This window comes from Bison bison, unplaced genomic scaffold (assembly GCF_000754665.1).
Source record: "Bison bison bison isolate TAMUID 2011002044 unplaced genomic scaffold, Bison_UMD1.0 scf7180017864533, whole genome shotgun sequence".
NCBI classification, from domain to species: Eukaryota; Metazoa; Chordata; class Mammalia; order Artiodactyla; family Bovidae; genus Bison; species Bison bison.
In genome coordinates this window covers 11,244,077-11,269,081 of record NW_011495082.1, presented here as the reverse complement: position 1 = coordinate 11,269,081, position 25,005 = coordinate 11,244,077, and the positions used below count along the sequence as shown (strand labels likewise).

The 25,005-nt window shown below is 40.7% G+C and overlaps 1 protein-coding gene across 1 annotated transcript in view; it reads left to right on the top strand.

Moving 5' to 3' along the window:
- Window positions 1–25,005, top strand: part of LIX1 (Lix1 homolog (chicken)) — a 56,022-nt gene that overhangs the window by 14,635 nt on the left and 16,382 nt on the right. The window contains exons 2-3 of the mRNA XM_010831962.1: window positions 5,906–6,069; window positions 22,912–23,052. Coding sequence (XP_010830264.1) covers window positions 5,906–6,069; window positions 22,912–23,052 — 305 coding nt within the window. The remainder of the gene's footprint in view (window positions 1–5,905; window positions 6,070–22,911; window positions 23,053–25,005) is intronic.

Here is a 25,005-nt window from a genome sequence, read left to right as displayed (position 1 = left end):
AGTCCAAAACAGGGTCTATTATATGCGTCTGAGAAAGCAATGTGGAGCAATGGAGTGTGATTAAAAAATCTGATGTGCAAAGTCAACTCGGGGGTTAATTTGTTTTTGTTTTTGTTTTTTTAACTCTCAGATATTATAATCTGATAGTAGTTACAAAAAGGAACTGGATTTCATGCTATCATTCCTAGGATCTCCCCAACAATTCTCTCTCCTTCCACTTCCTCTCATACCCCTAGCGTCAGCCATTTGATATTCTATTTCTGTATAGTAATTCTTCCAGTTAAACATCAGTAGCCTCATCAAAGGCAAGACCTATGTATGGCCTATGAGTGTTAAACCCTGAAGTTGGAGGGTCGCTCAACTTGTCCTGACTCCAGCATCAGCCAGCTTGTTACCCATCTGATTTCTCTGGATCTCCAGCTCAGGATTCACAGCCTCTCTCCTGTCTGGTGTCAAGACTCCCCGTGAATGATTAGTGTATCTTGTCCTGGCTTATGAATAAAAGCCCTTTTCCTTTAGTGTCCATTCAAACAATGTAGAAACTCTTCAAAAAGAATTTCACTAAACTTTGGGAGAAATAATGCATAGCCAGAAAAGTATGTGTTCCAGACTATAGGCCCCTGACCCCCAGGGAGAAGGCACAACCAGGCAGAGAGACTTGACCTTGACTTGTGTTCATGCCCCTCTTCCCAGGAAGCCCATTCCAAGGCCTTCCTCAGTCTTTTGTCATTTGCTGTTGTTCCTCTTGTGGTCTCTTCTTTAGTCGTTTTTCCTTGAAAGGAGGGACTGGAATGTGAGACTTAATCACAGCCCCTTCTGAAGCCCGTGACTGTTGGGGGTTTACAGTGTTGCTTTTAGCCAGAGCAGAGTATTGGCTGAAGGTTGATCAGGACACCTGTTCACATGACACAGACTGACATTCACTGTGACAATTCCAAGCTGGAAATGTGTCGAATCATGTGCATGGAGAAATACAAATATGAACCCTTTGCTTTGTTTGACTGCCAAAGACAAGCATCAGAAAAATGGTCCATCGAAAATGGTAGGTGAGGTAATTCTTGTGCAGGGTCCCCTACACTTTCCCTACCAACAACTTCACAAAGGCAGCACATCTTGCATAACTTTCATGGCATCAGCTGTTCAACCAACATTTATTATGCTTCTAAAATCCTCCTGATAGATGTAGACACGCATGAAAACAACTTAAATTCCATTATAATTAGGAGTGGCTCAGAATGAGCAGAGGAAGACTATACATCCAGACCAAACTAAGTTAAAAATCCCAAGGCTGAGAGTTAATAGCTGTGTGACTGGACTGTACCCTGAGCATCTTTTAACTTCATATCTCTAAGTTGTGGATGATAATACCTATTTCTAGAAGGTGTTGTAAGAATTAAATGAGAAAATGCCTAATACCTGGCATATAATAGGCACGTGATAAGGGAGACGAGAAGAGCAACTTCTTCCTACCTTACCCAAGGCTTCTCCAACTTTAATGTGCATCAGATTGCCTGAGAATCTTGTTAAAAATGTAGACTCTGGTTCAGTAGGTCTGGAGTGGGGCCTGAGACCCTGCATTTCTAACAAGTCCCCAAGTAATATCCATGCTATCTCTCAGAGAACTACAATTTCCAGGGGAAGGGTTTAGAGATTATTTTGGGTTTGTTTTCATTTTTAAGAAGCTATTGCTGGAGGCAGATCTTAAAAAAAAATGAGTAGGTGCCAGCCAGGAAGATGACAGAGAATGGAAAGGCATTCAAGAGGGCAAACAGAAGTAAGGGGCTTGCTAGTAGCATAAAAAGCCTGAGAGAGAGGGGGGCCTGGGGTGTGATTTGAGGAGAGAAGTTTGGAATGAGAAAGAGAATCAAGATATAGGGCCTTCTATGACTTACCAAGGAGTTATTTGCTCTGCAGGTAATGAGGAACTCACAGAAGGATTTTAAGATGGGAGTGATTTAATCAACCGTGACATTCAGAAAGATTACCTGGGAACCACTGGGGATGGGTTAGATGGGGGGTGGCTGGAGTCAGAAGGGTACTGCAGTATATACGGTGAGATGTGAACCCATGAAGCAATGGCAATATTAACGGAGAGGAAGTGGTGATCAGAGACATCGGGATATGGAAGTGACAGAACTCTAGCACTTATTAGGTCTGGAAAGAAGAAATTAAGTTGAAAGTTCCTGTCAGTTTTCTGATTTGTGTGACTGGGTAGATGATAATACCACTTTTTAAGTGGCTCAGGAAAAGAGTTTATGGAAAAGCAAATGGGTTGAGTTTGAGCAATAGGTTGAATTTAAGCAACAAAAAAACGGAAAGATCTATTAACAATGCTGAAGTTACAGGAGAATGTAACCACTGGCATATATTATGGTAGAAGGATGAATAGAAATAGTTTCTGTCATTCAAGAGCAACAGAGTGAAGCAAGAAAAGGCGAAGACAAGACTCTCATGCAAAACACCGTGAAGGGTGAGCAGAGGAAGAGAGACCCATAAAAACGACTCAGAAGAAACGATAGAAACAGGGAGAATACAGTCAAAAAAGGCTAGGGATATGAAAGTTTCTAGAAGAAATTTATCAGCTGTGTCAAATGCAGCTAGAGGTCAAATAAATATGGACTGAAAGTTAGAATTAGTGACATTTGCCAGAGTCGTTTCAGAAGCTTAATGTAGCAGAACGCCAGATTGTGGTGAGTTAAAAATGAATGGAAGATAGAGAAGCAGAGAGAGTAATACAGAATATTCTTTCCAGCAGCTTGGGCTATATTGAGAAAATTTTAATAACTAGTAACCAAAAGTAGTCCCAAGGCCGAGTACTTCTTTTGATTGATTATTCATTTATTGTTGTCTTGGGCATACATATGGCTGCTGAGAAGCAGGGAGGAGAAGGAACATTTAAAAATAGAAGGTCAAGAGAGTGACTGTTAGAACAATGCCGAGTAGAGGCGACACAAATTCATGTGAGACTGAAGGAAGTAAGGTGGACCTGAGCACAGGCACAGATGGGTCCCTAGATGTGAGGAGAGATATTGCATGCTCGGTGGCCTAAGTTTGTAACGAGAAAGTCAGGATCATTGGCCGGTCCATGAAGGTGCAGCTGCTGCTGGAGTCTAAACTGGCCATGAGGCCTTTCCTCAAGTTTGGGTGGTTTCTTCAGCAGACTTGACCCTTTGTTAGCATTCTCTTTGACGCTGTCGGTGAACTTTGTTGTTACTACTTCAAAAAAATAAAGAAGCGTGTGTTTCATAAATAAAGCATCTTCAGATATGCTGATCTTGGGAATTCCAAACAACAAGCTGGCCCTCTTCCCTCTGCACTCCATTCATCTGGTTTTCCAGTCGACAAGAGGAGATAGAGATAGAAAGATGAGTTGTGTGTGTGCATGACATATGTTGCACTCTTCAGAGGTGATGACATACATAAGACCATCAAAGAAATCCTTCAAAGTTGCAGAATAAAAGATCTGAAAACTGCTACATTTATTCCTCCATAAATTTTACTTAGGATGTACTTTGAACTCTAATCCACACAGTTTTACATGCCAAAATTCTTGTGTTCATTTTACCTAGATAAGTATGAGTCTTCATCTACTTACTCCAGGTCTTAGCTGAACATCATTCAGCAATGAACTAACTTAAAATAGCAGCCTAATGGCCCTTGCTGACTATCAGAGCAACAGACCGCTGGTTTTGGTTTTAGGCTTCAAGACATCACTGCTTTAATCTTCAAGACATCACTGCTGAATTCTGGAGGTCACCTACAAGTAGAAAGACAGTTCAGCTGGCTCAAAAAATACTTGTTTTCCTGGACATGGGAGGGAGTGAAAGATAGGGAGCAGAAATACAATTTAGGAAATAAAAGTTCTATTCTGAGTGACGTCAACTGGTAGAAAATATCACTTCAAATATTTTTGAATGAATGAAAAATGTCTGTAATTACAAGCTCACCTTGACCAATCAGCATACATTTTATTGGTTAATTCAATTATCCCCCCTGACAGTCTTATATTTCCCAGTTTATTTCCCAAAACACATCTTAAATACTAAAAACTGCAGTTCTTAAATATATACAGACATCCAATTCCTTAGGCATCTCGATAATTTTCCTGAACTATGCCCTGTAAACTGGAAGCTGATCAGTGACCTAAGAATGAAGTAAAAGAGCCAGGTGCTCTATTCAACGGCTTAGAAGGTGGTTGTGAAATATTTTTGCCTCTAGATCAAACTGTGACTCTCCTAATTTCCTGCAAAATAGCAAAGCCCTACATTTTGAAGCACATATATTCAGAAATATATCAGGAGGATGTCAAAGGGCCTAGACACCATACTACACAAAGAATGTTTGAAAGAGAAAAGCTATTTAATCTAGAACTTGAGGAAACCTGAGAGCTTTCTACATTAGTCCGCTTTCATATACAAGTGAGAGACACCAATTCAAAATGGCTTAAGGAAAAAGCAGGTGTGTTGGTTCAGGAGCTCAAACTGTGACATGAGAACTGTTTTTCTTTCCCTGTCTCTTGGTTCTGCCCTTCTCTATGCTGGCTTTCTTTTCAGCCGTGATTTCCCCCTTTCTGGGGCAGCACCACACTTCTCTCCCATACCCTCAACAATCTAGTGAAAAAGGAGAATCCAGTCTTCCACTATTCCCAACAAAAATTATTGACCCTAAGTGACTTGACTTTGAGGTAATATCCATCCTTCAGCCCTGGAGAAGACATGATTGAAAGAAGGGTGGTTCTTTAAAGCAAGCTTTTAGGCTTTTCCTACAAAGAGGAAAAGCAAGTGCCAGGTAGGCAAAAACAACATATTTCCTATGCCACCTTCAAGTACGTAGTGGGTTTTCTTGTGAAGATGGGGATTAACTTCTCTGAGGTCATAGTCCCAGAAATGAGAAATAGCCTGCTTGCAGGAACATTATAGGAATGCAGATTTCAGCTCACTCCCCAAAAGGACCTTTTTATAGTTAAAACCATTAGCATTTGAGACGGTCCACCTTACGATGTGCCAAGGACCAGGTCCTTCCACATGTTCAGAATCAGGGCAGATGAGCAGCTGTCAGTGGAGCTGTGCAAGGAATTCAGGCATGGAGCAGTTTCGCCTGTGTGACCTATAGGGTCTCCTTTGCCTCTACAATTCTATTATCCTTGTTAATTTCCACAATTCAATTTGCAGTAGAGGATAAACAAACCAAGCTAATTTGATCTGGAACTTCTGCAGGCTATCACAGGTCATTTAATCCAAAACACATGGCTGTGGCCATTACTATGTTTTCTGAAGTCATCTAACAGACGTGGTCCTTAACAAGGTTTCCATGTTATTAGTTTCACTCAGAGTTTGTTTCCCCGCCCCCAGCCTCTTGCTTATTACACAATTGCTTTCATTCTCTTTTAGATTAGGGTGGAGAGGAGCATGAAAGAGTTTTCTTCTCTCTGCTTTTCTCCTCTTAAATCTTAAAATAGGTGAGTTCCAATGAAAGTTTCATTGCTTGTATTTTTACCTTTGAATTTAGCTTTCCCTTTGCAGGTCTAAGGATCTATGAGAAATGGGATTCATGGATAATCATAGCTCTGGACAGAATTTTTAAGGAAAATTGTCAAAGAAGGAAGAGATTTTTAATTTGATATCAAAAATTAAATTGTAATTGTAACAGACTGCAATGTCATTAGAATTATGGTGCCAAACCCCTTCAGCCATGCTCATGAAAAATTAAACAATTTTGTGCTAAATAGTATTTGCCTCTTTCACAACTGAAAGGACTCCACCCCCACCCCACCAGAACATACACATACTCTGTTTTCCTTACACTGGAAATGACATGTTACATGATCCAACCCACAAATAAAATATTGTTTTTGCCAGGGTTATATCCACCCTTAATTACTGATTATTTTTCTTGTCTTTTTCAGTGAATGTTGTGTCGATGTTACAGGAATTTTGGGAAAGCAAGCAGCAGCGGAGGGCTGCGTTCCCGAGTGAAGGTGTGGTGGTCTACGAGTCGCTGCCATCTCCTGGGCCACCCTACGTGAGTTATGTGACCCTCCCAGGAGGAAGCTGTTTTGGCAATTTTCAGGTAAGAAACCATAAACTGATCAGTGAAAGCTGATGGAGATAACATAGAGTAAGCCTTTTTATAAAATGGTAACATTGTTAAGTTTTCTTGGTTGTAATGAAAAAAAAGTTGTGCCATATTCCATTACATAAGAGAAAAATTGGTCAGAGGTTCTGGCTTTTAAATTGAGTAGTTTTTAATTAGGGTGCTATCCCCTGATATTGCTTTGTGGAAAATGAATTTTATAGCATTTTATTTGCCTGATAGCTGCTCCCTTTTCCCTCAAACATTTTGGAATAAGCCTTAGAGAACAAAGGAACTTGGGCAAAGTCCTTCCATCAGGGCCTTTCCATCAGTAGGAAATCTTCACGTTCATGAAAATTGTAATCAAATAGTAATCAATCTACTACACACCAGAGCATGAACCTACAGCAAAGGCTGAGAGTCACAGGGCTGGGTTCAAGGCACCTGTGCTAATCCCAAGTTCTGTTCTGAATACCTGTAGACCTTGGGGAAACGCTTATGTATTTCCCTGACTTTGAGATAGGGAGTAGTACCATGCGGTTGGTTGGGAGTCATATGAGATATACATGCAACGTGTTTATCTGGTTATAGAGGTATTCTAAGTATTGTTCTGATCATTAGTATAAAGATTCTTCCAGTTGGTTAATTCTTTATTATGTTTATGAAAGGGGTATAAATGATGATACATTTCTAGCTGTACCCCTAGATGGTTTGTACAAACAATCAGCATCAGATTATCCAGTGTGTGCAACAAATACTCATTGAGTGACTAGGAAATACCAAGCACTGGGCCAAGTAATGAGGATATATGGTCCATACTTGGAGGAAAGAAATGTACAAAAAAAGTTATAGTAATTACATCATTATATTCAAGGGTCAATGAAGGCATAAAGGTAAGAACTTCTCAGTTTACCAATTACTTTTGTAAATAGCCCTTTGGTGCAGTGAACTTGCTTAATTTTCGATAGCTGGCAAAAATGCCTCAATTGTAGTTTATGGATAATGTGAAACTCAGAAGAACTCAACTTCCCCTCTTAGTTTTGACAACTAAGAAGTTCAGAGGCAAGATTTCAGTGTATCTGTTTGTAGTATAAATCTATAAAACTCTGCATCATGTAATTTTTAGGACTAATCACATACTTGATATTATTTATATTTCTACTTTTACTCTCCCTTTGAACTCAGTGTGCCTCACTCATTTTATTTCATCCGGTTACCATGTATCTGTTTTATATTATTTCAAATCCTTTGTGGAGTGAAGGGAAGATGTAGTTTAATAAATAGACCCACAACCCTATGTCTGCCTAGGGAAAGTCAAAAAAGAATTCACAGGAAGCAATCACAAACGGAGATGTGCAATTGAGGGTGTCTTTGCCAATTGGTGAAGGCAAGATGACATTCTCAGCCTAGCGAACAGAGTGGACACAGGCATGGAATGAGAGAACCACAGGCATTTTCGGAATGTGAGGAGCCTAAGTGTGTCTGTGGCAATGAAATGGTAGATGGTTAGGCTCTCACATCAAGCTGTAAGTGTCTTCATGCTTCGCAATGAAGAATAGGTTTTATTCTATATAAAATCAAAACCCTTGAAAGATTCTGAGCAGGTGCAAGATATATTCAAACATGTTTCAGAAGACTTACTCTGACAGTAGCATGGGGTAATTTTAAAGAATTGCTTTCAAAACTTCGGACACTGCCAGCCAGTGGGGTCTTGCCTTCTTCTGCCCTGAGCTGTGGTCAGCAGTAGAGTTTTACATCTGACGAGTGAAAGTGAATTGCCTGATGAGGATGATTTGAAAGTGGTCTAGAAGCTTTAGAACAGAACTTGATGTAACCCTAGACACTTAGGCATGAATGCGGGACAGGGGAGGGGAAAGAAAGGCAGCGACTGAGAAGAGGATTCTCTAATCCTTGTGAGTCTGCGGGTCCATCGCTGAGCATTCAAGGTGAAGGCTGCCCACTCATACAGAGCTTGCATCAGACTTCCATTCAGGGGAGGCCTCCTAAGAAAACAGACCTACTCAGCCACTGAGCAAGGTCTTGCCAGCTGCTTAAATAATCTGGGTTTTATTTTTTTGTCCACGAATGTCAAAATCTAAAGATCACCAAACATTTGAAGAAAAGCAAAAGAAAAAAGGCAAACAAATAAAAGAACAGAAACAATTCAAACAGCAGAGTACCTAAAAGAGTATTACAAAAAGTATCTTCAGAAAATTATGAAAAGATAAATATCCCTAAAGTAGCTATGAAAAAAGAAGCAAGCAGGAAAACAGGAAATTTAAAATGTCATTGCCAGATTGGAACAATAAAATAAAAAAGTGAGTAAATAGATAAGTAGACATAGTCAGACTTTATTTTTGGGGGCTCCAAAATCACTGCAGATGGTGACTGCAGCCACGAAATTAAAAGATGCTTACTCCTTGGAAGGAAAGTTACGACCAACCTAGATAGCATATTCAAAAGCAGAGACATTACTTTGCCAACAAAGGTTCGTCTAGTCAAGGCTATGGTTTTTCCCGTGGTCATGTATGGATCTGAGAGTTGGACTGTGAAGAAGGCTGAGCGCCGAAGAATTGATGCCTTTGAACTGTGGTGTTGGAGCAGACTCTTGAGAGTCCCTTGGACTGCAAGGAGATCCAACCGGTCCATTCTGAAGGAGATCAGCCCTGGGATTTCTTTGGAGGGAATGATGCTAAAGCTGAAACTCCAGTACTTTGGCCACCTCATGCGAAGAGTTGACTCAGTGGAGAGGACTCTGATGCTGGGAGGGATTGGGGGCAGGAGGAGAAGGGGATGATGGAGGATGAGATGGCTGGATGGCATCACTGACTTCATGGATGTGAGTCTGGGTGAACTCCGGGAGTTGGTGATGGACAGGGAGGCCTGGCGTGCTGCGATTCATGGGGTCACAAAGAGTCGGACACGACTGAGCGACTGAACTGAACTGAACTGAGACATAGATCACAGACAAACTGATAAAGGATAACAAAGTAAAAACTAAATAACAAAGTAAATTTTCTGGAACTTAGAGCAAAAAGACAAAGAGATGGAAAAAAGACAGGACAGGAAACGTGGGACTAATCCTGGAGGTAAACATTCATCTAATAAGAGTTCTGCTACTGCTAAGTCACTTCAGTCGTGTCCGACTCTGTGCAACCCCATAGATGGCAGCCCACCAGGCTCCTCCATCCATGAGATTTGCCAGGCAAGAGTACTAGAGTGGGGTGCCATTGCCTTCTCCCAATAAGAGTTCTAGAAAGAGACAAAGGAAATAAGGGGACGAAACAAATACTAAGAAATAAATACAAAGAAGAATTTGTATTAATACACAGAAAATTTCTTTGACTTAAAGCAGCACAGATTTTCATATTGAAATGGCCCACTATATTCCAAGCAAGTTCATAACAAAAGTTACACAGCTCTGTGACTGCATGAGACTTAGGGACAGCATTCTGCTCATGGATCAAAGGACTTTCGTCATTGATTTCACTGTTTGCGGGGATTTTGATTTCTTTTAAGGTAGATTGGATTTATATGTAGGATACCTTTGGGGGATCTGATATAAAATAGGGCCCAAACTGGCAAACCTGGTCAACAAAATCAAAAACTATATCTTTGAAAAGATAAATAAGAAAGACATTTGTGAGTGTGACCTACTTATGAAGTTCTATCGCCACCTTCTCTTCATGTCTAAACCCTGCCTGCCTTCCCAGACTTCACTCAGATAGCACATTCTCCATGAATTTTCCCTGAATCTTCCTATTAGAAGTCTCTACCTCCTCTGATTTTCCAAAGCAGTTATCCTTGTTTCTCTTCTAGTATTTAATGTTTTTTTACCTTACGCTACTTATGGGGCTTCCCTGTAGGCTCAGCGGTAGAGAATTTGCCTACAATGCAGGAGACTTGAGTTCAATCCCTGGGTCAGGAAGATCCCCTGGAGAAGGAAATGGCAACCCACTCCAGTGTTCTTGCCTGGAAAATCCCATGGACAGAGGAGCCTGGTGGGCTACAACCTATAGGGTCACAAAGGAGTGGGACATGACTTAGTGACCAAACAGCAACAACAGCTACTTATGTGCATGTTCGGTCTCTAGAATACAACGTAAGTGCCCCAGGGACAGAGTCTCTATCCTTATATCTAAAATGTCAAGTACTGTGTTTTGCATATAGTAAGTGCCTAATAAATGTTATTGAAAAGGAAAAAAGTGATAGTTGCTCAGTCGTGTCTGACTCTTTGCAACCTCATAAACTGTAGCCCAACCAGGCTCCCCTGTCCATGGAATTCTCCAGACAAGAATACTGGAGTGGGTAGCTATTCCCTTCTCCAGGGACTCTTCCCAACCCAGGAAATCAAATTCAGGTCTCCTGCATTGCAGGCAGATTCTTTACCATTTGAACCACCAGGGAAGTTGAATGAATAACTAAATGATGAATAACAAATCAAAAAAATCAATGAAGTTTATATTTGTCCTTTTTTAGAATATTATCACTATTGACTGATATACAAAACAGTATATACTACTATATACAACATAATACATCAACTAAGGTATTTCACCTAACTCTGCAAGATGGTGGGCTAGGAAGGAAAAATCAGTAACATTAAAATCAGCTGATATCATTGTGTTCCTGTCTGTGATTAGTTTGTAAAATGGATTAATTTTAACTTATTGATTTAAGAAAAAGCCTTCTAATTCTCTCTGACTTTCATTTATGCAAAGTAACTTTTCCTCCACCCACAATCTCACATAACCAATATTTGGCCATACTCACACCCAGGGATGTGTTATGTTTGTTCATATGTAATAACTACATTTATTATAATGTACTTAGAATATAATACATTTGACAGATCTGTGAATAGATCTAGAGGATGTAAGTCTAAGAAATTTTAATGTTTTGTTTTTGTATTTGCTGCCTTGAGAACTATGAATTTCCCAATCATCCCATAAATTTCTATCCCAAATGGTAAGACTTTCCATATGTAGTAAATTTACCATCTTCCTTGTGGTCTCTAAAAAATAGGAAACAAAATTTTAAAAACTGAACTCTTCAGCAAGGTGGCCTCTTGGTGATTTCTCTGATCATTTCAGGGTTTCCTTTTCCTTATGTTTAAACCATCATATTTTAAGGTTCTCAGGAGGATTGTTAACATCCTTGCTTTAAAAGATCCAGAATTTCCTGAATCAAATATGTTTTGAAAATGTGCTTGGGTGATTGGCTGCCAAATCTTAACCCATTTGGCTCCCAAAAATGTGATTTGAGAAAGGAAAACCAGGAAGGAAAAAAGAGAAAAAGAAAATTTCTCCAAAACCAATGTCCGTACACTTTTCTTGGTTCTTCAGAGACCATCTTAAATGCTATTTTCACCACATAACATTTCATCATATTTTTGCCAGCAGTTGGTCTGTGAGAGCCTACATGCTCATTCCTGCAATGCCTCTCACATAATCAAATGTCACCCTTGTGCATTGCAAATCATTTCACTGTGGATTATTAACGCCAAGACCATGTGCTGGGACATGGAGAAATCATTATGCCAGCAGTAGCCTTCTTACTGAGCCATGGACGTCACTTCCAATGGTGCCAAGTAATTGAAAATACTTGAAGTGGAGTATGGGGCTGGATTGCAGGATTAATCCTTCTGGTTCATGAAAGCTCTAAGAGATTACGCCCATTCATTCTTTAGAAAAGCGGTATTCAGACTGAGCTTAGTCTTCTGATTAATCAAAGGAAAGCAGTCAAAAGGCTCTGGTGGACACAAACCACTGGTTTTATGAAAAGAAACCTCCCACTGAAGTAAATGGGAGGCTTGTGTCCAAGAAGACTAATTGAAGAATTTTCAGTTAGTTTTTATGCCACAACCCCCTAAAAAACAGAGCCAGAGGGAGATAAATCAACCATAAATCTGTCTTTTAACCATGTCTTCATAAACGACTTTGGTATAGAAAAAGAGAAGTGAAAATATGAGTTGTTTTTGAATTTCTAAACAATAAAAAGAACAATCTATTGTTACTCAACTATTTTCTTTTAGAAAGTTATACTGAAACACATTAGTGCTTATTGTCTTTTATAAAAGAAACTGTCTTCTAATACTGCAGGCATTGAGTATGAATTCATGCATTTTGGATGTATTCTCTCCATGCCATTTTTGTCTAGGCAGTTAATCCTTCCCTAGCCACATATCATGACCATGAAAACTTGCAATAATTTCCATTTTTTACAATAAGAGCAACACAAGAGCCATCAGCTCAACGTCTGGCTCCCCTCTTGATAAACTCAGAAGGAAAGCCACTCATTGTTTCAGCAGCTGTTTTTGTTTCCAAATCCAAAAGGGGGAACTTAATTGAGTATTTTCTCTTATTTTATATTTTGATTAAAAGTTTTGTGATTCAAGTTTTTGTTTTCAAGCCAGTGACATAGGCTTCCCTATAGTCTGCTAGAATGATTTGGGTTAGTGCATTTTATTCTTATTTGGAATAAAAAGTAAAAACTCTTTTGAGTATAATACTACACCATGTGATTATTTATGTATATGAGTTTTGATCGTATAAAAAATATATCCCCTGGCTAAAACATTGATGTGATAGTTTAATTTATTTGACGTTTAGAACACTAATTCACTACGGTACCATACTTTTTTTTCACCTATTTTGTGGTACTTGGGCTTTTTGTATCATGCCAAGCACCATATAAAATTGAAACATTTAATATTTCCATAAAAATATGTTGATTGATTTTTTTCTTTTCTCTTCATTTTCAACCGGTATATGGCACATGTAGCAAGGTCACACAGTTGGGAGAAGTAAGTGGGAAAACACTCAGAGCAGATGAGTTTCTTCCAAAGCACTGTCTCTGAGAGGCCTTCCATTTTCATGCTAGTTGGTTTTCACACCAAAGCCTTTGCCTGGAAAGACTACTCTTCTACAGCCAGTCACCTGGAAAAACTACTTTTCCAAGGTACATACTACCCAAAAGAAGGATAGGTATGTTTCATTTGTTTTAGTTACTTTTAGGGCTATAGTATCTCTAGCCCACACCCCTCCCCAAAAGTATATATGATGAAATTGAGGCTCAAAAAGAGTGAAAGGAGCACCTAAAAGCACACTTCTACATCAGCAGGACTAGGATTCAAGTCCTCCCCTGACTCTAGCACATGTGCTTGACTCCATGCCACCACCCATAAAGAAGGCTGAGCGCCAAAGAGTTGATGCTTTCAAACTGATGCTGGAGAAGACTCTTGAGAGTCTCTTGGACAGGAAGGAGATCAAAACAGTCAATCCCTAAAGGAAATCAACCCTGATTTTTCATTGGAAGGACTGATGCTGAAGCTTCAATACTTTGGCCATGTGATGCGAGAAGCTGACTCATTGGGGAAAAAAAAAAACCCTGATGCTGGGAAAGATTGAGGGCAGAGGAGAAGAGGGCAACAGAGAATGAGACGGTTGGGTGACATCAGTGACTGAATAAGCATGAGTTTGGGCAAACTCTGGGAGATAGTGAAGAGCAGGAAGCCTGGCATGCTGCAGTCCATGGGGTCGCATAGAGTTCGACATGACAGCAACTGAACAACAACATTTTTAAGGCAATAAACGCACTTTACTATCAGATATAAAACATATTTTAGACTTTCATAGGTTGCATGATTCTTATTTTTGTTCTAAAGTATTAGATCACAATGAACTAAGTTTATAAAATTAAGTTTTTTCCCAAGAGAGAAGGACTAGGAGAAAATTTGATTAATTCATAGTCATGGCTAAATGGAATTGTAATGTTCTCTTTTTACTGATTATTAAATAAGGCCTAGCCTTAACATTCCATGCTCCAAAGAAAGATTTAGTTCCTGCCATGAAATTGAGACTACTGCCTTGCACTAATTCTGTTTTAATGTCAACTATTACTGTCTGAAATCAGCCACGACCTCTTCTTTGTCACTGGATGTGTATACCTTGACGCAGACGCACGACGTGCTATGCAATGTAACTTAACTTCTAAAGGAGGTATTTCCTGGTAGAAATCTCCACAGGAAAGCATCCTGTTTGGCAACTAATGAGACTCAAAGATAGGAAGATTAGTTAAAACCCCTTCCCATTTGAAAGTCATATGTCAGCTAATGATCCAGGCTTTAATGGCTTGCCTGTGAAACTGGAAGTGAGTATTGTTTTAATGAGACCTGGTTATCACCCAGAACTCTTTGCTGACTTTTCATCAAGCAAAGTGAACAAGATAGTTATTGCTGTTCCTAATAGAACCTCCACATATAGTGAAAGATAATGCTTGGGGAAAGGCTCCAGGTAAATCGACTCGGGACAATCTCCAGAGGGACAATCCCCAGCCTTTGCTGTTAAACTTGAGGAAGATGCTCACAGTCTTAGGAGTTGCTGAGTGAGGAAGAAAGGCTGATTTCACCTTTCCCCACTCCATCCCTGCATCTCTCTCCACACAATCAGAGCCAAGTCCTTTTACATCAAAGCAACTGTAAAAATAAACCAAAACTTTGAGCTCTGATCAATCCATCTTGTCTTCACCTTAACTTGAAAAAAAAGAATAAGAAGAAAAGAAAAAAGGGAAAAGAAAAAAAACCTCCAGGAGCCAAGCACAACATGGTTTTGTAATAGTTGCCAGGGACCTGGGTCTAGGTATGTGTGTAGAATAGCGTTTGCAGCAGAGGTAAAGGAGGAGGAGGCCAGGTGGTTTATATTATAAAAATAACATTCTGACCCACCATGTGCGTGAAACGTTTCTTTCAGTTGACAGGAACTGGGTGAGTTTTCCCTGAAAATTGGACTCCCAGACCAGCCCCTCCCCCACAGCTAGCAAAAACCATTGCCCGCCCACTCCCCGCCCCCCCCCGCATTCCCAGCACACACAGAGCTCCAAATTGTTCCCAATGTATTTACAGCCAGCCTGACCTATGGGGGAAGAGACACCATATTAACTTGGGTGATTGAGTCTTAACGGTTGCCCTTTTTCTCATCACCATCTGGGAAGGAAAAAAAAAAAGCTAATATATCCACAATTAGATAAATTGGAGCATATGCACATGTTCATGCTTAGACCAGGGCAGTTGAGGTCTTAAAGAACTGAAAGGGGGACAATTAGCATCAGGGCCTGGTTTGTGTGGCATTCTTTGTGCTGATGGCTTGCTGTCAGGATGAAACCGAGGTGTTGGTGACACTGACCAGAGCTGGCAGGCCGTACACGCAAACTCTGCAAGTCGCTTGCTGAGACTTGGACTCGGAGTCATACCAGCAAATGCCCCCCACCACCTGAATGACAGGCTTGACAGCCTAAAGAATCTGGGCAAGAATTCTCACCTCGCACAGAGTCCGTTTATTTGGTTTTGCCACCTGCAAAGCCCCAGCTTAGGAGAGCCCCTTGGGTCCGACGTGCTATTGAGCAAAGGCCACTAAATAACACTGACCTGCTGTTGGCCCCAGAGAAGATGGCGTCTTCAGCTCCGAGTCTACATGTAGACACAGTCTGTCAAATGTATAATACACGACGGGTCTTTTGCAAAAAACCTGCTCCTTAACAACCACTTTTCAGCTCCTCAGCCACCACTGGTAGGCACAGAATAAAGTGTACCTAACTTGATTTGGGATCTGCACACTTTTATTTTTCTTGATGTCTTTAAAATGCAAATGTGAAAAATTCTAAAAAGTCTATTGTTTAAAACGGAGAAAAGTCACTTATATTGATATCTTTCCACAGACTTTCTTTTGAAAGCCCTATAGCTGGGGTGTATGGACAGAAAAATATTAGTATCCAGAAACAGTCACTCAATACATGTTCTAATACAAAGCATGGGAAAAACTGTTAATAAAATGAGGAATACTAGGAAAGTTAATATTCAGAATATAAACTGTGTCATCCTGGCTGGAAAATGTTTCTGTGAGTAGTAATGCACTTATAATAATTTCAATTTTTATTGTTATCAATAATTAACAATAAAACTAGTATCTTATTAGGCATTTCTATGTTTATAATATGTAAATGACTGCTAAAATTTTATTTCAATGAATTTTTAAAATTTCTGTACATCCTAAAAAAATGGACTAACTACCATTTTATTTCAGGACAGCCCACTGACTGTCCTGTTTATTTATTAAACCAATAAATCTTGGTTTAATTTTTCTGTTGTATAGTATGACACATGGAAAATTATCATGATGAAATAAGAACTGCTGAGTAAAAAGGAATATTGAGACTTTAGTTAAGTTAGAAGAGCCTATATAATTCCTAAAGGCTTAATTTTAGAAGAATAGTCATAAATGATTTTTTTTCAACCTGAATGCTGCTGTCCCTAACTTTTGTGTAAAAGTAATTTCTCTAGTGAGAAATTAGGCTGTTTCATGTTAGCAGAGGTGGATATACTATTGCGATATTGAGATTGATAATGACATACGTATTTGGTTTGGCCCCTGCCCAACAGCCCCTGACACCCCTAGGATTTCCTAAGTCATAAGAGTGATAAAGGTATCTTTTAGTATTCATAACAAATAAAGGGTTATACCACACCTGAGTTTATGTTAATGAAGTGGCTTTTGGGGAAGCTCATAGTGATGGCGCCTGGTTGCTAGGAGAATCAGCCATATAATGAGAAGTTTACAATTTTCAGCCCCGACCTCTGACCTGATAAGGGAGAGGAGCCAAAGATTGATTTATGCACCAGTGGCCAAAGATTTCGTCAATCACGCTTATGTTATGAAGACTCCATACAAGTCCTAAATGGTGGGATTCAGACAGCTTCTAGGTTGGTGGTGCTGGGACAAGGTGTGGAAGCACAGAGTCCTTCCACACACACCTCGCTCTATGCATCTTTCTCTGACTGTTCCTGAGTTGTATCCTTTTATAACAAATCAATAATCTAGTAGGTAACTAATTTTTATGAGTTCTCTGAACTGTTCTAGCAAATGATGGATGCTGAGGAAGGAGTTGTAGGAGTCTGTCATTTTTAGCAGTTTGGTCAGAAAGACAGGGCACAGCCTGGACTTGTGTGATTGGCGTCTGAAGTGGGGTCATCTGGTAGGACAGAGCCATCTATGGAATCTGATGCTATCTCCAGGTGGACAGTTTCAGAATTGAGTTAAACTGTAGCATACCCAACCTAGACAGCATATTAAATTAAAGCAGAGACATCACTTTGTCAACAAAGGTCCATCTAGTCAAGGCTATGGTTTTTCCAGTGGTCATGTATGGATGTGAGAGTTGGACCGAAGAATTGACGCTTTTGAACTGTGGTGTTGGAGAAGACTCTTGAGAGTCCCTTGGACTACAAGGAGATCCAACCAGTCCATCCTAAAAGAAATCAGTCCTGGGTGTTCATTGGAAGGACTGATCTTGAAGCTGCAATTCCAATACTTTGGCCACCTGATGCGAAGAGCTGACTCATTGGAAAAGACCCTGATCCTGGGAAAGATTGAGGGCAGGCAGAGAAGGGGATGACAGAGGATGAGATGGTTGGATGGCATCACCGACTCAATGGACATGAGTTTGTGTGGACTCCGGGAGTTGGTGATGGACAGGGAGGCCTGGCGTGCTGCGGTTCATGGGGTCTCAAAGAGTCAGACATGACTGAGTGACTGAACTGAACTGAACTGTAGCATACCCAGCTGGCACAAGAGAGTTAGTTGGTGTGAAGAGGAAAACCCCACATACAGTGGTGACCAGAGACTGTTCTCCCTCTCAACCATGAAGCCAGTGAAACTTCTGCTGCATAGGTTACTTCAAATCACAGGCCAATTTTTAAAATGTGTGATTTCTTATTGCTTTTCTCATACAAAATCCCTCAAACTGTGTAAGCTTCAGGTCCCACACAAAACCTGGTTCCGCCTCTGCTGATTAGAAATGAGACACAGAACGGACAGAAGCTAAAGCAGCATTCCTCTAAGGATAGTCCTGGATCCACCTGCCTCAGAATCACTTGGGAAGCTTGTTAAAATGCAGACCCCAACTGCAGTCCATCTGAAGAGACTCTGACTGGGAATGTACATGTTATCAAGTTCCCCAGGTGATCTTACGATGAAAACTAAAGGTTTCGAATTTTTGGTTTGGACTGCTAGCTGAGGCTTAGCAATGGTCTTTATAACATACCCTGTGGGCTCCTAGTAGCTTGTCAATGATCTCACATCCAAAATAAAATAAAGAGCCAGAAGGAGCTGGTCTTGAGAGAATTTCTCATCCGGTGGAGCCGGAGAAGTTTAATTTAAATGACTTTTTGCTCTTGAAGGGTTACCAAATATATCTTAAAGTTGTTGAGGTAAAACCCTTAAAATTTGTGTGGTAAAACTCTCAAGTCTCTTGGCTCCATTCTTAACCAAGGGAACAATTCCAGACAGCACAAGAAAATTCTAACAGGGACTGACAGTTGATCTCCTGTTCTAGTCACAGCTGGTCTTTCTCCATTTTCCTTATCCCTACAGTCCAGGTGAAGAAAAGAACCAAAAGGACATAGGAGAGAAGATGATATTAATATAATTGTTAGCACATGCCTGCATCACTGAGGACAATTTCTTGAGACACTATACTACTTCTTCCTCGGCCTTTTCTTTTAAAAGGAGTTGAGTTCATCATGTGGGAATGGGAGGAGATATTCTTGGAATCTTATGTCAAAACAATCCACAGAGTACCAAGTATTTAGCTTGGGCTAAAGTATGACTTCCCTGGTGGCTCAGATAGTAAAGCGTCTGCCTACAATGCGGGAGACCTGGGTTCGATCCCTGGGTTGGGAAGATCTCCTGGAGAAGGAAATGGCAACCCACTCCAGTACTGTTGCTTGGAAAATCCCATGGACAGAGGAGCCTGGTAGGCTACAGTCCATGGGGTCACAAAGAGTCGGACACTACAGAGCGACTTCACTCACTCAAAGTACTATCTATACTGATTTGGGGAATGCTGGGAGAGTTTAGCCAAATTATATCTCTTCTCTATTCCAAGGTGGGTGACCATTTCTGCAACAAGCAGGAATAGTGTTGTGGTTAAAAATCTGGGCTTTCAAGTCTGACAGACAGGGGGTTTAATCTTGCTTTGATAATTTTTTAAGTTGTATGACTTTGGGCTATATAACCTCTGTTTTCTCAAGGGAAAAGTAAGGATCACAATAAAATAAACCTTACAAGATTGTGGTGATAACTAAATGTGACAATCGACATAAAACACTCAGCTTGTGCTTGCATGCCAAGTCACTTCAGTCGTGTCCAACTCTTTGGGACCCCGTGGACTATAGCCTGCCAGGCTCCTATGTCCATGAGATTTCCTAGGCAAGAATATTGGAGTGGGTTGCCATTTCTTCCTCCAGGGGATCTTCTGGATCCAGGGATCAAACCCACGTCTCTTACGTCTCCTGCATTGGTAGGTGGGTTCTTTACCACTAGCACCGCCTGGAACAGCTTAGCTCAGCACCCAGCAACAAGGATTATTATTAGTGAGCTCTGCCTCAAGGAAATGGCAACCCACTCCAGTATTCTTGCCTGGAAAATCCCATGGACAGAGGAGCCTGGCGGGCTACAGTCCATGGGATTGCAAAGAGTCGGATACGACTGAGCAACTAGGACAGACAGACCTCAAGGGTGGGCTGAAGAAGTTCCCAATTACTTGGTGGGAGCAAAGCTTCTGTGTTATCTATCTGTGGCTGGGTAACAGATCACCACAAAACTTCTCATTGTCTCACTCTTTGTGAGGATCAGGGATCTGGAAGCCGCTTGGTTGGGTAGTTCTGGCCCAGGGTCTCCCAGAGGTTGCAGTCAAGCCTGGAGCCACAGACATCTAAAGGCTTGATGGGGTCTGGAGGATCAGCTTCCAATCTCCCTCAGAAGGCTCTTGGCAGTAGGAATCAGTTAGATTCTTAGCATGTGTACCTTTCAGTAGGACTACTCACAACACAGCAGCTCACTCTTCCTAGAGAGAAAGCAAGTGTAACCGGAAGGACCACAGTGCCTTTTATAACCTAATGTCAAATGTGACGTACCATAGCTTCTGCTGTATTCTGTTGGTCACACAGACCAACCCCATACAGTATGGGAGGGGGCTGTACAAGTATGTGAATACCAGGAGGCAGAGATCACTGGGGGTTCTCTCAGAGGCTGGCTACCCCCACCTTTAAATAGTTTCCTGAGCAATGCCACAGATGCTCTTTTTTTTTTTTTTTTTGGCTTTTAGAGCTGAGAGGCTTTGAAATGATTATAGTTGTTTATAATCTACCGGCAAATGAAAGGCATCCAAGCATCAAGATAAATGTCTGAGTGGGGTCTTCTAGCCTCTTGAAAAACATGTGGCTGCACATGCTGAAGAAATCCACAGCTGACTTTAGTAAAACCTTGACTATTAAATATTCCAGCCCTGCACTTTCACAAAGTGCAAAGGACAGAAGTTGTCTCTCTGTGTTAACAAGTAAGAATGTTAGCGGATAAGTCATGGTTTACAAATCTGTATTTATGATTGGGGTCTGGCTGACAAACAGCAAGAATAAACCATACAACCTGGGGAGTCCAATTCCAGCAGGAAGTTGCTTTGAAATAACATCATACTTCATTCACTCCCCAAATGATGTCTTTGACGACCAGTTTGGACACATCAATAAAACGTCCTGTCACTTACCATATTTTATTTTCTTGCAGCATTTCCCACTGTTTGATGGTAACTCTCACAGTGCCTGTGCTTACAGCACAATCCACACTCTGATTTAGATTTGCCAAGCAGATTGCTTTTGGCCAAATTTCTTGTCCAAACATAGGTCCTTTCAGTTTGAGAGTTCCCACTAAAAGATCCCTAAAGAAAAATATGCAGTTTTACTGGCTCGGATTTGTAGCTCCAAAATTTAAAAGAAAGCGGCTGGTTAACATTATAGACATTTTGAAGTACTTGTCTTTCAGAAATGCAAAGAACAATAGCAAGGAAAGCCTTTGATGGCTCAGAATTTATTTTATTTTATGTACTTATTAATTGGTACACTTTCTCCCCCATTTTAACCAAAGATTCTGTACATTGAAACAATAAAATAAGTAAAGACATGTGTCTTCTTTAAAAATCCCGATACTGGTTAAGTCTCAGAGTCCTTTTCCATGCTTTCTGGGTAAAGGCTTTTTCTGTTCTCTCAGCCCTGCAGCACTTTGATCTCAGCAGCAGTGCCATTTGGTTGTAAATGTATGTGGCGCCTTTGATCTAGTACTTAGCTGGTCTTATTTAAAATAGATAGCTTCTTTTATCTAAGTCGTGTTTACTAGGTCTCGCTCTATGAAAGATGGTTTAAATTGCTATTATTTAGATAGAAAGTTATATAAAGTTTCTTAAGAGTGCCCAGATCTGAATCTAATTCTCTAAATTCTAAAACCCCAACGGCATTTTTATATGTTTCATACAGCAAATTCTTATTAAAATGAGCTGCTTTTACAGATGTCAGGTAATATTTGCAAAAACTCTGTTTGCTTTTTAACAGGGAACTGATTTTCCAAAGAATAATAAACATATCCTACACTCGGGCAAAACGAGTACTCTCAGAGCGCCTAACTAAAAGGCCAATTTTCCCCTCTGCAATTCACATATTAGTATATTTTTCTATTACTGGATTATGAATACAACAAAGGGTATATTGAAATGGGACTTTTAAAAATTAATAAGTGTATATCTTAAATTCTCTTCTTTAAGAGGACTTCTTAAATACTTTGTCAGTCACTTTAGTGATGGGTGCTTTCAATTTCCTAGGCTATATTCAATTATTCATTCAACAAACTGTGTTGCAGGTGCAAAGACAGAGAGAGATTAGGTCAAAGACTCGGCCCTTAGGTTGCTCACAGCCTGGGGTTGGGCGGCAGAGCGCTAGGAGACAATTACACCTCAGTGTGGTGTGTGCCTCTTATGGATGCTGGTCTTCCCAGCCTGCAACTGGGAGTGCTCAGGGAAGGTCTCCTGGAAGAGGCGGTACCCAAGCTTTAGTGAAAGACTACTGACTCAGAATTCGTATCCTGTACAAATATTTCCAGCCAGATCCATAACTGCAGAGACACCTCTCCCAGTCTCCACAGCCCTGGTTTAAGGCAGCTGGCCTAAACCTTGAGAGGTCCAAAGCTTGAAGGGCGTTGCTGCCTGAAGCGACCTGAAAAGCTTATAGATTGCCATCCAACACTAAAGAGCAAAAGCCCAAACCATCTTTCACAGAAGCCACTTGGTCCTAACCTGAAAGTTAAAAACACATAAGCCTGAGGTACTCTCATAGAGTGTTACCACATTCTGAGTATTTTCAGTGCTTTCTCTATATTAATGAATTGAGCCTATCCTCAACCCTACAACACAGGGACCACTATTATTCCCATTTAGAGAGGAGGAAATTGAGGCACAGAAAGACAAGTTTGTCCCTGGTTTTTCAACTAGTAAGTTCCAGAGTTGGAATCGGAACCCAAGGAGTCTGACTCCAGAATATATGTTTTTAATTATGGTATTAAACGTGTCTCCCATTTTCCTTCGTTCCTTACTTTCTTTTCTCTGAAATAAAGATTTGAGGAGGGCCCTGGTAATGAGTGCAATCACTGAGCACAGAACAGTTGCCATTATTACTTTTGTTATTATTTATTAACAGAGCGTGAAAGCCTCTCGTACATAGTAGGCATTCAGTGACTGTGAAATAACACTAAAACATTTGAAGACTAACCAAGACATTTGCATGGGCTCTGGGGCTGCAAGAAAGTCTGCATGATCATCAAGGGGATTAGCAATGGCTGTGGAAGAATAGATGCGGACAGTAAATGTATAAATAGAAATAAATGTCCAGAGACCCATTGATTTGGGGCAAAATGATGAGATGCCAGATTCTTTAACGACTCCTTTTCTCCTTCCCTTCTTAAGTGCTGCTTAAGTAGAGCTGAGGCCAGACGGGATGCAGCTAAAGTGGCCCTAATCAACTCCCTCTTCAACGAGCTGCCCTCTCGCCGGATCACCAAGGAATTCATTATGGAGAGTGTGCAGGAAGCAGTTGCCTCCACCAGCGTGAGTACCCACCAGGGAAGGGGGAGCTGGCTATACTGCGAGTACTGAGGCCTTTGAATCTTGGGAGATGCTAATGTGTACAAGTTCTTTAAGAACTGTGCAGGTTTTTTTTTTTTTTTTTTAACCCATTAAATCATTAATTTTCAGCAAAAAGAGCACTTAGATTGAAAATCATGATATTGGGGCTGTCTCCCTAGCCATGTCTCAGCAAGATTCTTTAGCCTTCCTGGATCACAATTAATCACGCTGTCTATCAAAGTGGATCGAATTATCCATCTTGGTTTGTTTATTTGGGTATTTGCTGTTTGAGGAGCACTGATTCTTTTAGGGCCTAAGGATGCATGCAGTTGAATACCACTTTAACCTAGACATAAAGAAGTTCAGTTTTTCCCAAACTTGACTAATCATAAAAATTATCTGAAGCGCTTGTTAAAAGTGCCAATTCCCCAGCCAGCACGAGGTCCTGCAATCTGTGTTTTTAAGGAAATACTAACTGCTTGAAGTGAAGTGAAGTGAAGTGAAAGTCGCTCAGTTGTGTGTGACTCTTGGCAACCCCATGGATGATACAGTCCATGGAATTCTCCAGGCCAGAATACTGGAGTGGGTAGCCTTTCCCTTCTCCAGGGGAATCTTCCCAACCCCGGGATCAAACCCAGGTCTCCCACATTGCAGGTAGATTCTTTACCAGCTGAGCCACAAGGGAAACCCACTAACTGCTTAGCTATGAGAAAAGCTGTATGCCTAATATTTGTTAGATGTTAGAGTTATCACACTTAATATCGATTACTTTATTCCGAGAGCTCGGGAAATTTCTGTAATAGATGTAATTAAATGAGAAGTACTTTGAGAGCCAAACTATGTCTTAGATATTTAGACAGGACATTTTCTCGCCAATCTAGGAGTAGATTATTTGCCCCATGAATTATTTGGTGCTCCTGATCCTTGTACCTCCAAACTATAAACCATTTTTACCACGGAGGAAGCCTTGGGGCTCACCTGGGGCAGGCGTCTCCCTATGTGTCCTTAAAGTGCAGAAACCAAAGGGCATTACCAAAAGTGCAGAAACCAAAGGGCATTACCAAAGAGATAAGCTACCTTCTGCTTCGCCTTTAGCATGGATCAACCCTGAGATTTTCACTCCTGGTTCCCTTAACCTGACTGTGCAAGTCAAGGTTCTGTCATTCTGGAGAAGCTACTGATAAGGAAGGTGACATTATCACACCAGCTGTGACCTTTTTGGCTGCCTTCCCCCCTCATAAATGCTCTTATCACACAGAGAAGCGATGAGGGGGAGAGCGGCAGGGACTGAGAGTGGTTGTCCTGGCAGAGAGACTTCAGGGAGCTCTGGTCTGTCTCTGCTCTGAGGATGAAAGGAAGCCTTTATTTTTCTACCCTGTAAATTTCAAGTGCCTTTGAGGAAGAGAAGTTAGGAAAATGATGCCTGATTTATATGTGTGGAATTTACTCAGGAGCAGGGAGGGGTCCTCAGTGTAAATGTAATTTATCATTTTTTTTTCATGGAAATTTCTAAAGAAGGAGAATATATATGGTTCATAGGCTTCTGGATGGATTTCCTCTGGGATATTTAAAAAGCCAACATAAATATTTCGGCAGTAGTGTGTTAATGTTATTGCATTCAAAAGCTATAAATTTGCGGCTATCTGAGGCTGGCAGCTGTTTGCTCAGTCTCACAAAGCCATTGCCCACCTTCCCAGGAATCCAAGGCCATGGGATATTGAAGGGCAGGCCTCAGTGCCATTCCAGAGCTCATGTTAGCTTTTTTATTGCCACTCCCCATAACCAAATATTGAAGGGGAATTTCATTTTTCCCCATCACCCACCCACCTTGTTTCTTAAAGATTAAGTGGCCCAGAATTGAAAAAATATAAACCAAAATCCATGTCTCCAGGTTGAACACCAGCCTATTATGAAAAGTTCCCATTGAGAATCACC